At 38.0% G+C, this 14,260-nt stretch overlaps 1 protein-coding gene across 3 annotated transcripts in view; it reads right to left on the bottom strand.

The window, feature by feature from the left end:
- Positions 1-14,260, bottom strand: part of Sox102F (transcription factor Sox102F) — a 162,314-nt gene that overhangs the window by 54,470 nt on the left and 93,584 nt on the right. The window contains exon 1 of one of the 3 annotated variants that reach the window (XM_087409119.1): positions 13,085-14,040. The exons of 1 other annotated variant lie outside the window; for it this stretch is intronic. In XM_087409119.1, the coding sequence (XP_087265245.1) occupies positions 13,085-13,101 (17 nt within the window). In that variant the 5' untranslated portion in view covers positions 13,102-14,040. Of the gene's footprint in view, positions 1-13,084; positions 14,041-14,260 lie in introns of those variants that run through there. One more of the 3 variants, XM_011056104.2, reaches the window with a different exon arrangement.

Below are 14,260 nucleotides of genomic sequence, written 5' to 3'. Positions count from 1 at the left end.
ATATGAAACAACGACTTAATTGTGACTCTAGTTTCAATTCTTAATTCTTGACATTCGCGATGAAAGCGTTAATTTGAAGATGATCCTAAACAAAGGATCGTTACGTTTACGTAATTAATCTTTTATATATACTTGAATAAATACCTACACACCAACAGCATGTGTCGGCTCTTATTGGCATGATTACTTTTGTGATGAATTCCACTAATATTTTAATAATATTGGGATAATAACAATACTTAATATTAATCTTAATAATACTAGGTAACAATAAGAAAAATATCCGCAGTCAATAAGAGAAATCAATCAGTTATCATCATATTTTACATTACTCTGTTTATTTCATCCTTTGATCATCTTTTCCATTTCATCTCGTTGATCACATTTTTAACAAAACCAACTTTTGTGATAAAACATTTTGATATTCATGTCAAAGCACAGTATAAATATCGAAAAAAAGAATGAAGGCAGTTTTCATTATCGAAGGATCGATTACAGCTATCCTTATTTCTGAGAAGATCGGCCGGGAAAAGTCGCGCATGAGAAAACCCTGGACGCGGTGAGAAGAGGGAAAAAGCACCTCGTCGTTAGTATTCTTTATAGGACCACCGTGGGATACGCTCTACATAATGGAGTCCCGGTACCAGCGTCTCTTCTTTTGATGCTACCTCTTGGCCGATCTCTTGTTTATGTATGAGCGGGATGCGGACCGCACCCACCCTCGCGCAACGAACGCGCGCTTTACCGTACGGCCCACTGTCACCCACTGGAGTTGGTGGTTGTCCCAGGGGCAGCTTCCTCGCGCGCGCAATCCTCCCGTTCTTTGCGTCCGCGACGCAAGGCAGAGCGCAAGCCGCGACTAGGCCGGAACACATTCACAGGAACCGACAACGTGACGCCCGTCTCGCCTCGCGTCGCATCGCGGCGACCATGCTGTAAAAGCAATCTTCCGTCAGTCTTCTTCTTCTTTTTCTTCTTTTTCTTCTTCTTTCTACCTAGAATACGTTATCAGCGGGGTCGAAGAGGGTTGCCGCCTCTCGGCTCCGTGGTTACTCTAACCCTTCTTACTATTTCCGGAGCCTCCTTTCTCTCTCTCTTTCTTTCTTCCGTTGCATCTCAGAACCGCCTTTCGCCGCGAATTCCTTTTTTTTTTTCCGTCACTCGTCTCGCGCAATGCACGCTTTTATCTACAAGACTCGCGGCTTCCGCTCTGAAGTATGGTAATATAAAACTTTACACCTGGTAAAACTAAGAAAGTGCGATTCTTGGAGAGAATATTATAACAAAATATATCAACAACGTGATATATGTGACAAAGTTCAAAATTCTTATTTTTAAAAGAAAAAGATAATTTTGATGATAAATTGGAAAAGCTAAATGTAAATGTAACTTTTCTTGATCTTATTAATGTAATTTAAGACTTATTTGAGATATTCAAAAGAATAATATTGACTGAGAAAAAGATTATCATTAATAAACCTTTCTTTGAGACATTTTTCGTTCAGCAATTCCGAGTTTTGCATTATAAATTATTACCCGAACAAATCAATATTGCAAAACTGTTATTCATTATGCACACAATTTAATCCAAAATAACAAATTTAAATTTCTTATCACATAATGATTATTAAGAATAAAACTTGTGTATATTCATATAATATATGTAATATACATAAAATATAATATATAAATCGCACTATTTATTTAACGCCAAAAGTACTAACGTAAAAATAATATTTACGCATTAATGTTCATTTCTACCAATGTAGATAAATTTTAATTCAATTTACTCATTTCACTTCAATTTTAAATTTATTTTTAAATTTACATCTTTTCCTAATTCTAAGAATTAGACAAAAATGAAGAAGTGAATGTAAATTAAACTGAGATTAAAATTAATTTGCATTCGTGGAAACGGGCATAAAATGAACAAGAAAATAAATTACTATAAAAATAAAAAAGTGATAAAAAATCAAATATTTCAGTATAAAGGGTATGATTATTAAAAATTTCAGAAGTCAAAAAATTTTAGAATCTTACTTACATAAGAAATATAATATTAATCTAACAAATAGAAAGGTTAATATTGCTCGATACTTTTAGTGTCGAGTCCCTCTTATTTTGCTTATCATGTCTTGCAAAGTGTAGTTAAACTTTTTTAAAGAAATAAATTTAAATCAATAATACATTACTACAAACTAATGATAAAAACTATAATATGTGGATAATAGGCAAATTTGAATATTCAATCAAGATTTATCCTTCGACTGCTACTTTTTCAATCGTGGCGACGGTACGACAAAATGCCGGCCCGTATCGCGCCAAAGCAAATCAATGAACGAAAGCGAAGTCGGATTATTAATCCGCGGGCGCGTCGCATCGAGCAGTCGTAATTAATATCGTCGTAACTTGATTACGAGAGCAGCGGTGGTGTACCACTGAACTTGGTCCCGGAGAGAAACAAGATCAAAAGAAACGAACATTTAATTCGCGAGATTCGCCGTACAACCGAGTCTGACACATCAGGGAAACCGTGCATACCAGAGCGATCAGCTGCTCTCTCTCTGGAGGTGCCAATAAAAAATACTCGGCGCTTGGTGATAACGTGACATGAATCCTAGAAAGAGCGGATACTCGCAAATAAGTCCGACCTTTCACCAACGTGACAGTCACTTCGTGCTTCTTCTTCATTTCCGCGAGACAGTATCTTCTCACTATCTCCTCATTATGTATATCTTACAAGATTAACTATTGCGCAAATGACTCTCACTAAATGCTTGTGCAATGATGCGATAAGAAAATTTCCGAACATACTTATAATCGGCACAGATGTGTGTTTTCTGTACATATTCTAAGTGTAATTGAATTACGTTATTTAAGGGAATGCTGGCATGACAACCAATCGACGAGATCGTTGTTTTATTGATTAAATGTGACTTACACATATGTAGAAATTTACGATACAAATATACGGATTTACGGTACAGTAACATATCACTACATACTACTATATTTTATCGCAACACACATAGATACATACAATTTGTTAAAAGAGGTATCTTTTAAATTAAGCTTCTAAATTTAACTCTACGTATAGTCTGCAAAACCAGTATACGAAGTATTCGGGTAATAATTGACCAAAAAAATTTGTAATTTCTTAATTTTTTTTCTTATTTTTAACACAAAATAGATCAGAACTAAATATATTAGCACATGCATTTTAATCGTGGAAAAGGAGTTTCAATTCTATGAAACCAGAATACAAAATATACCGCATATAACAAAAATAGTTTAAAACAGATGATCAGCATCCCCTTAAGGAGATCCTAAAGTCGTCTGTTTTTTTTTACCGATTATTTTTCAAATAAATGTCTTTATTAACTGTCTTCTCCACAATTTAAGCGATAATGTAGTCCAAACCGACTTTATGTTAAAAATAAAAAAAGTTGAAAAATTAGTTTTGTTATCGACTTCTGACGTCGACTTGCAACAATATTTGCTTTATATTACAAGTTTTATATTTTATACGTATAAAATAATCTTAGTTTGAACTATGAATTATATGAATAAACAATATTGTGTTCTTAGAATTAGACTTAGAAACCTAATATAAAAGATTAGTTAGTTGAGAAAATTTATACGTATGCATGCGATATCGATGTAGAAGGTTATAGTAATATGTTAATGACACGTAAATCGTACATGTCCTACTGAATCAGTAACACAGACGCTTTAGGATCCTCTTAATCTCGTGATACAAATACTAAAACGCATAATTTTTCAATAATGATAATGTACTGAAAATAATAATAATAATAATAATAATACGCTCATTTTGCTCAATATTTAAAAAAAATTTTTTCAGAATTGATATTACAATCGGCACGACAAACTTTGTCTCATCAAAGACAAAAAACATATGGATCACGAGCGCGTGATCGATCAAGAAAAAATTCCGAGAAGAGAAGGAGAGAGAAAGAACGAGAAAGAAAGAAAGAATAGACAAGGAAAGAAAGAATAGAACGCGCTGGTCGGGGGACGAAGGAGGCAGACAGCTAGAAATGGGGGGGGGAGGGTCTTCTGACCGAGTGTGGGTTTAAGAAGTGGGGCCATGTGTTCAGTGTCAAGTTGCTCGGACCTTAGATCGCTTCCTCGATCCTCCTCCTCCGCGTTATAACAGAGTTCGTTAGAGAGAGGAAAGGGAGCGTGTTACACGGGATGCACGTGTACACGCTGCGCGTTTCTGCGTGCGTATGCACATATCGTCTCGAGAGAGGAACCAGAAGGGAAGACAGATAAACGAGATTGGAGAAGAAAGGGTCGGCTGAGAAAGAAAGATGAAAGAGGGAGAAGAGGAATTTATTTGAAGCCTTTCTCTCTCTCTCTCTCTCTCTCTCTCTCTCTCTCTCTCTCCCCCTTTCTCTTTCTCTGAGACTAAACGCATACTAAAGTAGACAAAAGACAAATAGTCTAGAGTTAAATAACTTCAGAGTTTGTGTTTACGAAACTAGAGACTAGAGACTTTGGAGAATTTATGCAGCTTAAGAGGTTTCTAAAGTCGTCTGTTTTATTAATTAAACGCAGTAATTTTCGTAAAGGATTATCTTATATATTACTTTTACAGATTTGGAAAATTTTTTCCAAAATTAAATACGAATTTAGTGTCAATTTAGTATATTATATTATATATATAATACTAAACTAGTAGATTACATGAAAAAATACAATTAGACTTATGTTCATTTTTGCCAATATAGAACTTTAATCTTGGTTCAAATTATTATTATTAAGTTGTAATTAGAACAGAGTAAAAAATAAATTAAGTCAAGATTGAAGTTGATCTACAGCGGCAGAAATAGATATTAGATACTTAAATCCGATACAAAAATTTTTTACGACGCGTATATATGCGATATTAATATTGTAGCAGTATGTAGTGATGTATCAACGATATATAAATCGTATGTGTGTTAAATTTTTTTTTCAGTAAAACAACGATTTCATCAGAGTTCGGTCTTCATTTTAGCATTCACTTAGGACTTTTCATTATATAGTTAACTTGTGTGGTTAAGCTTATGTTTCACCCAATCAGCTTCATCCATGACATCATCACAGATAAAGACCATTGGATAAAACACACGCCTAACCACAGATAATAAAAAATCGGGCTTTAACTACAAAATATCTCTTTACTAGATGGACTACAAGAATAAATGTAATATCAAATAACTTAATTTTTTTCTCTTTAACAAAGTATTCTTAATTAAAAAAATTTCTTAATAAAAAAAACAAATTGGTTATCACGATTACACTTGAAGTTCGCTCGGATATTTATCTCTATTCGCTTAAGGTTTAGAATTAAAAGTGAAAGTTATACAATTATTCGATATAAAATGATGAACGCGCGCCTATCAGAATTTCGTTCTAAAGAAAGAGAGAGAGAGAGAGAGAGAGAGAGAGAGAGAGAGAGAGAGAGAGAGAGAGAGAGAGATGAAGAAAGACAGTTTCAAGCATCGCGCGAGCGCACGCCGATGGGAACAAAGCACGCAGCATCTGGAACACGTTAGAGTCCTCCGCGACCGCCTCCACACACCGATCAACACATACCCATATACACATACTAACGTGTGCGTGAGGAAAAGCACGCTCTTTCGTGAGAGGAACGCAGAGACACGAAGGAGGGGAAGTGCGAGGAAAGAAAGGGAAGGAAATCCCGGACATGGAGGAAATGAGAGAATTCGTGGGATACGCGCGCCAACCGAAAACAACGAGAAAGAGAGAGAGAGAGAGAGAGAGAGAGAGAGAGAAAGGGATGTTCACGTGTGCGTTACGCGCTCGTATATCTCAACCCCTCCCCTCCCCTCTCCCATTCCTCACACTGCCCGACTCAAACGAACGCGCGTAACCGGGCTCCATACATCGCGAACAAAGCGCGCGGCGTACATGGACCTGTATACGAGAGGCTGCACGCGCGATAGCGCGGTGGCCAGAGCACCTCGGCTATCTGCCGCTATTCATCCGTCCTGATGAATCCCGCCGCGCCACGAACCCTGGCGAACCCTCGCTGTTGTCCGCGACCGGGTACAGGTATTGTATGGCGTGCGAATAGCGAGATCCCTACACATCGCGACTTTACATCGACTTCTTTGGGGTTGGGCGTCCTGTTGCAGTGAAATCTAGTTTCCTTACAATTATGCTTCCTTCAACATTGCGAACAAGTGTACCCAGAAATTTTAATTTTATATGACAAACGCGCGGTCTACAATAGAAGTAAGTCGCAAAAGATTCATCAATCACAGTCGAATGTGAGGAGAATAATCGACTGTGATTGATCAATTTCTTACGACTTCAGACTTCTTGTGAATTCTATGAAACATTGGCCGCGCGTTCAGCAGAATGTTTATTTTGCAATTGTTGAAAGTTTTCTTCGCTGAGATAAGACTGTTCCTCTAGATCTAAAACTATAATCCAATCTGTGTAAAAAAAAACATTATCAATTGTTGCAAAATAAACATTCTGCTGAATGCAGCCAATGCTTTGTGAAGTCTACAATAGAAGTCTGAAGTCATAAGCAATTGACCAATCAATCGATCGTTCTCCTCACATTCGAATGTGATTGATCAATTTTTTACGACAAAATAAACATTCTGCTAAATGCGATATTTTTTCATTCTATGGGAGGAATTACGATCTCAAGCATTGTTTACATTTACAAAAAAATTTAGAAATTTCTCAAATTGTAGCGCTCCAATAGACGACGTTTCCAATAGACGAAGTTTCAGTGGATATTTTTTTTTAGATTTCTACTGCTTTAAACTGAATTTAGTAATTTATATATTCCATAATACTCGACTGACTTAAAGCAACAACTACAGAATTAAAGAAATATCCTAATCTATGATCAATCGCTTCCGTAATGCGCGTGTCTTTTCAACTTGCCCGATTAGCGGTATAATATCCGCGGAGTGTATCGTGTTATGCATTATTTTATTATACGTTATCGTCCAGCTGCCACCGGCTGCTACTGTAATTTCCTATTACAACAGGTTACCGCGATTAGCAGGTACGCTAATGATTGCAAAGTGGTTCTAACACTCACTTTTCTATTTCACTGCAAGTATCCCGCTATCACGGAATATCTTACACAATTCCTCTGAAAATCTGATGAAGGACTTTAAGTCCGCTTCTATTACCAATATAGATTAACTTTAATCTCGGTTCAACTTATTCTTTATCTTTTTTTAATTCTTAGAATTAGAGAGAAAAGGAAGAATTAATGAAGAATTAATTGAACCGAGATTAAAGTTAAACTACATTGGTAGAAGCGGGCACTAGTTCATCGATTAATCGATGAACTAAGCACATGGCGCAAATTCTTTCAACGAGGTATACGTGTGGCATCATATAATAAGCGCAAATATACATCTTTATCGGTTTGACACGTATTTAAAAGAGTTCATCTTTATGCAGTCTCCAATTTTGAAAAGTATCTTATCAGCAAATAACACAATTAATACATATCTATCATTGTAACGAAATGAGATAATTATTATCGCCTATTCTCGCGTGCTAATTTGTTTTGTGCTCTCGCAATAATTTCTGTCATAATAATTTTACAGATAAAAAATATATGAAATTTATTTGTAGGGAAATAAATATAACAAACATTGATTATGTACATAAAAATATTTGAAAATTTGAAAGATTAAAAAATAACTGTTATATTCATAGATTTATGTAGCAAGTAACTCAAAAGAAAAAAATACAAAATTATTAATAAAAAGGATTATACAACAAATATTGTAAAATTTTACTTTTGCAATGAAAATGTGTGATAGTATCATAACTACAATTGATTAAACTTATGAATACATACAACATGAAGTCATATCTCATTTAAGAAATTCTAACAAAGTTGATAGGGTCAAGTCTCGATGCTTATTATCTACTGTTATTCGTAAATTTTGTAGCAAATTTATCTGGAAAATAGAGCTTTGTGATATTTCTACGAATACTTGCGTGCATTCATATGCGTATTCGCTAATTCGTAATCACTGAGTAATCCGATTCATTGCGTATTTGACGTTATACGTATCGCTGCTTTTTCTCTAATTAAAAGTATATAGGCCGATGTTAGAGTAGTTCGTGGTGTTTGAAATTTCTAAAAATGTTTACAATTAAAATAAAATAAATATATATTTCAGCGTTAAAGAGAAAGAAAGCGAAAATTTGGAATACAAACTTAAGTGCAAGCAAACGCTTAATGAATCACGGGAGTTTCAGAGATCTTTGATTGTCTCGAATAATAGTACTTTTGCGCGGTGAGCATTGCTTAAAAATAAGCTGCAAAAACTCGTGATGACATGTGCAATAATCCAAAAAGGAAGAGTTAACATTTATATTCGTATCACATTATCGTTCTCTAATGACTTGTCAATGGCCTTGACCTTAGCGGATGTGATCGTGTTGATGAGTAAGAATTTTTCTTCTAACAAACGTATTTCACATCCTGGCGTTTGTCGGTCAAAGTCAAGTACGATATCGTTTGCGATATTGCGTTATTAAAACACTGTAATTCATACGTATAATTTCATTGAGATAAGTTCGAAATCAGGGCACACAATTACGTTGACAAGTCGACACGCAAATATTTAAAATCTCATAGACTTTTAGACATAAATTTTTCATAGCTGCGAAATGTGATTGCGCGATTCGGTAATGTCCAGACAGGTACGCTTTATAAATTGCGATTACATGCTATGTACATATACGTAACGCATATACGGATTCCGTGACATGAGTAAATAATTCATTATACGAATAAATAGTTAATTTGTTTGCATTTGGAAGGCTTAAAGCTACATGTCGTAACTAACCTTCTATCAGTATAGTTTATATTGTTCATAGATTAGACGGATACGCTGATTAGACGCACTTTTAAAATAATATGCGAATCAGTGCTATCATTCGCAAGTGATCCGGAATGTCGAAACTCGACCTCTACGTATTTTGACATTTTAGAATCGTGCTTTGTCTCGTACGTTAAATGCGCTAACATACAGTTTAGTTACGTAATCAAAGCAATACATCTCCATTATCAAGTTTTATACACGCGTACTCAAATTCATTTGTATAGCGTGCGGTGTCACGCACAATTATAGGGCTGTCCACGTATATTAGCCGAGGTCGCGCCGGTATTTCGAGTCGCAACGCGCGTTAGGTAACTAGATTTATACTAAGAGAGCAATTGGCTTTAATAAAATATCGTGATAGATACTGCATATGGATTATCGCGCAGACAATATCGTTGAGCGCAATGCGATATAATGCACATCATGTACATAGTTTATAGAGGGGCTGCAGCTTCAGCGCTCGTGCGACTGAAGTAATTTATTATAGCGGGACCTCTGTATAATGTAGCTTCGCTGCACCTTTAGTCGTATAAAGAGCTTTTGTACGTATATATTGTACCCAGGTTTTAATTATCTCCTCAAAGATGCGAAATTCTATGGAGGCTACCGATGAATAGATTGTAAATTTAACAACCACATAGCATTTTTTAATACTTCATCTATTTAGGATGAGATACTGTTCATAATTAATAAATTCTTTAGTAGAATTGCATATTATATTGAATAATAGCTTTGTATATTCGCTGTACTGAGAAATGTTTGATATTCGTGACTATAATTGCATGGTAAAATAATTATAGATATCAGTTTCATTTTTGTAGTTATTATTGCTAGAATGTTAGTGATAATAATTAGATTTATATAATAGTTGTACCAAAAAATGTCTAATTGGCACCGAAAACTAGGTATAAATTGTAAGAATAATGATCATAAATTACAGTATCAAGTTGCTTCTCGCACTGATAAAATGAATTGCAATGTTCACGATGGCATTTAATGATGTATCAAGATGGACATAACCCATAAACTGTATAACTTTTTTAATGAAAATATTCATGAGTCTCAAAAATATAATAAATTATAGTCAAATTGTAGTAACTGTAATGCAGCTTTTTTTCTCTCACGCAGTGTAACAGAATACATTATCTGTTTTCCTGTCTACACGCTGCCATTTTGAATTGTGACATAAGAAGCGAAAAAATACATTAAATAAATTCTAACAAACTATATTAAAATTTAAGTAATTTTTAATAAAACATTTGAAATTGATATAATAGATTTATAAAATATACCGAAATTTTTCCTTGTGTATCCTGACAATCAATATGCAATAAATAACTATATATTTGAAATTAAAGTATGTCTAACCAAATAAAGAAACAATTTGAACTATATGAAAACTGTTGTTGTTGTATGAAATAAATATAATTTTATTCTATTCCGCGAAATAAAATGAGAGTTTTCGGTACATTTCATTTACAGTTTTTAATCAAATGCAAATATTGTTTTTTATTGGAAAATATTTCTATTTTAATATATATTGCAATAATTTTCATTATTTTATGTTTCGGTTCTGTCGTCATTTAAATCCGTGATAAGCGATCAGGATCTTTAAGGATTTGTTTAAATATTCGTAAAAAAATATAATCATGACATTAAATATCATACATTAAATATCAATATACAATTATTTTAATTTGCTTCCGCATTTAAACGATCTTTTTAGCGGACGCTTTCGAACTGTCGGTTAATTTAAACAGCGATTAAAGCATAAAAGATTGATCGTATTCAGCGAATGCTATAAAATCGTTCGCAAAACTTGAAGCGAGACGATGTCGTACTCCAGGGAAATCGATTAAAAATAAAGCGAACAACCCCGAGCGACGGACATTCGCGCGTTAATTTGATATCGCCGTCTCTCGATTCGTTTGGCGACATGCGCTCTTGTTACGCAAATGCGTGCACGTAGTTCGCGTGTCGAACAATCTCCGCGTCGAGCATATCCTTCGGGAATTTATAAGTTCGCGCTTATTATCATGGTGTCCGAGATAACTCGATATTTTTACACGAACGCGTACTCAGCAATCCGGCACTTAAGCCCCGCTCGAAAGGGTCGTTTTTGAGCGAGGAACATCGATTAACGAGACATTGTAACGGTAATACGCGCGCTGTAGACAAAACCCCCAATTATATTCGCCTAACTGATTCATCGAAGCCTTCTGATATTGGGATAAAAACTGCAGATTCATGTTTCACTTTGAGTGCTACGTGAATAAGCAATTTTTCCGTGACACGATAATAAGCGATAGATTTAATTATACAGTCCACTTATTGTATTTCATTATGTCACTCAGAATTGCTCGTTAGTAGAAAATTAGAGACAATTCGTATCTTCATAAGCAATAATGCAGATTAAGACACTCTCCTTATTTGTATAATGAAACGCTCATGTCATATAAAACGCTCCTTCGAAATCCGCTTCGTGTCCGCCCGATCGACAAAAACTTCTGGTTTATCATTTCAAGGCTGAAAGGATTTGTGCCACATGCTCCAATTAATTGAGATGGACGTCAAGGGTCCTTCGTGTCGTTCTTCGCGCGAAGGAAGTAGAGACGTGTCGTCGGATTTTGAGTGGGATCGCGTAAGATATTCTGTGATAGTGGGAAGCCTGCGGAAAAGTAGATGGAACCCCATAGAGAAGCACGAGGAGATCGAGGGGGACAACGGGGAGGGTCACTGGGTCAGATGCGTAGGGAGCACGCTCCCCCCTCCCCCCTCTCTCATACACACACACACACACTCTCTCTCTCAACCCTCACTTGTTCGTTTCGTCTCTTCTCCTCTCTTCGTCTCTCCCGTCGACCTTCCGCTCCGAGCCGGTTCTCTTTCTCCTTCACCGTACCGAACACATGGCCCCGTGTGTACACGCCTGTACCCGGTCGCCTGTACTGGGTACGGCTCACGCACGACGCACGCATGCACGCGTTCACATAACTCGACACACGTACTTATACACAAATACGCACAATCCCAGTTGCCCTCGCGCTATCACGCTGGTGGTCGCGTATCGCGAGATACAATGTCATGACGTGACTCAGATTACGCACCGGCGAAGACTCGTATTAAGTGCGATCGCTGCAGCCCGTGATTTCGTGTCTCGAGTCGTGTTGAGAGCCACGTCGATCCGGACGCTGCGACCGACGAAGCCTGCCGATCATCGAACTTTCCTTCAGACGTGCGTGTCGTACGACAGATCGTAATTCACTTCTCACAAGTACGCGCGCGTGCCGTTTCGCTCGTTGCACGCGCGTTAACGAAATCGTGTCGAATTAAATTATACAGTGATGCTCCGTATCGACAAATTCAGAGTCAACGAAGAATTCTTTAATCTTGTGTTCACGATGCTACAAATTACTCCGAGATCTTAAACAGAGAAAAAATTATCGAACCACATTCGAACAAATCGACCAATGGATAATGCTATTGGTTTTTTTTCGAAACGATTTCTAGCATCGTGGACACTTAGTACTTTGTCGGATAATTTTTCGTAGTCTAATTGCAATCTTTCAACAATTTATATGAATATCATGAAACGTTTTAAATTGCACTGATAGATTGGATTACGGTCGCTTGGCAAATTTATCATTCTAAGGCCCTGCGCACAATGGAAAAAATATTAAGAATAGAAATAAATATTAAAATTTAAACCTATTTGAAATCATGTATTCCGATGTTAACTTCTGAATCATTGACTTGAAATCTTAATATTTATTCATGTTCTTCCTTCTTAACCTTCTTCTTTCTCCATTGTGCGCAGCCATTAATTGAAAGAAAAAAAATATTGTTAATATATTTTATTTTAGTCACAGTAGAAAGTAAATTATATAATTATAACTTGTTGTGTAAATTATATAATTATAACTTGTAATCTTTCAAAAACACAAATTTCGAATATCTACAAGTGGGGAGAGTGAAAGATTAATCAGGATTATCTCTAATCCGACGATTAGATACATGGCATATTTGCAGATAATTTGCGTGTGTGCGCGTGTATAGGACGTAATTGCAATATGATCTCATGGCCGCTTTTAAATCCCCGTATCGCGCATCGAAAACCACGTGTCTCGATATCTACACACATCTACGCGAGGACGCGAGGTCAGTTCACTCACCTGCCAAGCGTGCTCATATCATCCTGGCCGCGCGCTGGTAGCCTGGACTACCCCGTTGCCATTGACGTAACACTTGTAACGTATCAAAGAACCGCACCTCCGCACAATGAATAAAACCGTCACTGACAAACCAGAGAGAGAGAAAAAGAGAGAGAGAGAGAGAGAGTCAGAAACAGAAAGAAAGAGAGATCGGATAACTAGAGCGACGGTCGGACCCACTCAATCGGAACCGACCGGGTTTTTCTCGGCACTCGGTATAGCTCACACCTTCGGACGTCGTTCGCGGTCGAAAGATCGGTGAGATATCTCCACGAATGGACGATCGCACGAAGGAAACTGCGTTCACCAAGGCAAGAGTAGCACCGATTTCTTCCACGCTACCTCATGCTATCCGGTCGCGTCGTCGTCAGTATACCGGTCGCGCACTTCAACACCAAATCGCGGGGAGACGGTACACGCGAGCGGGCAGAGGTGCCCGCGGTCGCCGATTCGCACGGAGTAACCAGCTATAACGATATCCTCGATACCGCGATAACGACGTGACGCGACGCTCCGTTTCGCGTACCACTGTCGCGAGCTACGAGGCGCTCTGCAGCACGGCGGAGAGGCTTCAGCGGACCTTGCGGCGCGTCAGTGGGTCCGCGTCAGTGGGGGCGAGAAGGAGGCGCACGGAGGTTGCACGGGCATAGCGCGCGACATAGAAGCGCGAGAGCGGGAGCGGAGTGGCAGAATGAGAGAGGAGTGATACGGAAAATGGAAGAAGGAGAGAGAGAGAGAGAGAAAGAGAGAGATAGGTGAAATGCGAATGTGCGGTGGGAAGGCCCCCTTCCCTCCCCCCCGCCGGAGAACTGCGAGCATACAATGGAAATAATCACCACGTTTCTCGGAGCGTCGGCTGACTGACTGAAGCCCCCGTGGACCGACCGGGATGAGATTCGGAAGGCGCTGCCTGACGGCGGCGGCGGCGGCGGTGGCGGCGGCGGCGACGGCGGCCGGCGCGGAGCGGCGCTTCGGCGCCCGCGCGTCGCACCACTTTCGCGCCCCGCTACTGTCTCCTGTCCCGCTCGCACCCTTTCTCACCCCCCTCTCGCACCGATGCTCTCCCTCTCTCTTTTGCTTTTGTTACCGGTGCGCTCTGTCTCCCTCTGTCCCACCAAACACGACCGCGGTCTGGCC

The sequence above is a fragment of the Acromyrmex echinatior genome, chromosome 8 (genome assembly GCF_024713525.1).
Source record: "Acromyrmex echinatior isolate Ae372 chromosome 8, ASM2471352v2, whole genome shotgun sequence".
NCBI classification, from domain to species: Eukaryota; Metazoa; Arthropoda; class Insecta; order Hymenoptera; family Formicidae; genus Acromyrmex; species Acromyrmex echinatior.
Note: the sequence above shows the minus strand (reverse complement) of the source record. Positions and strands in the feature narration are given on the sequence as shown.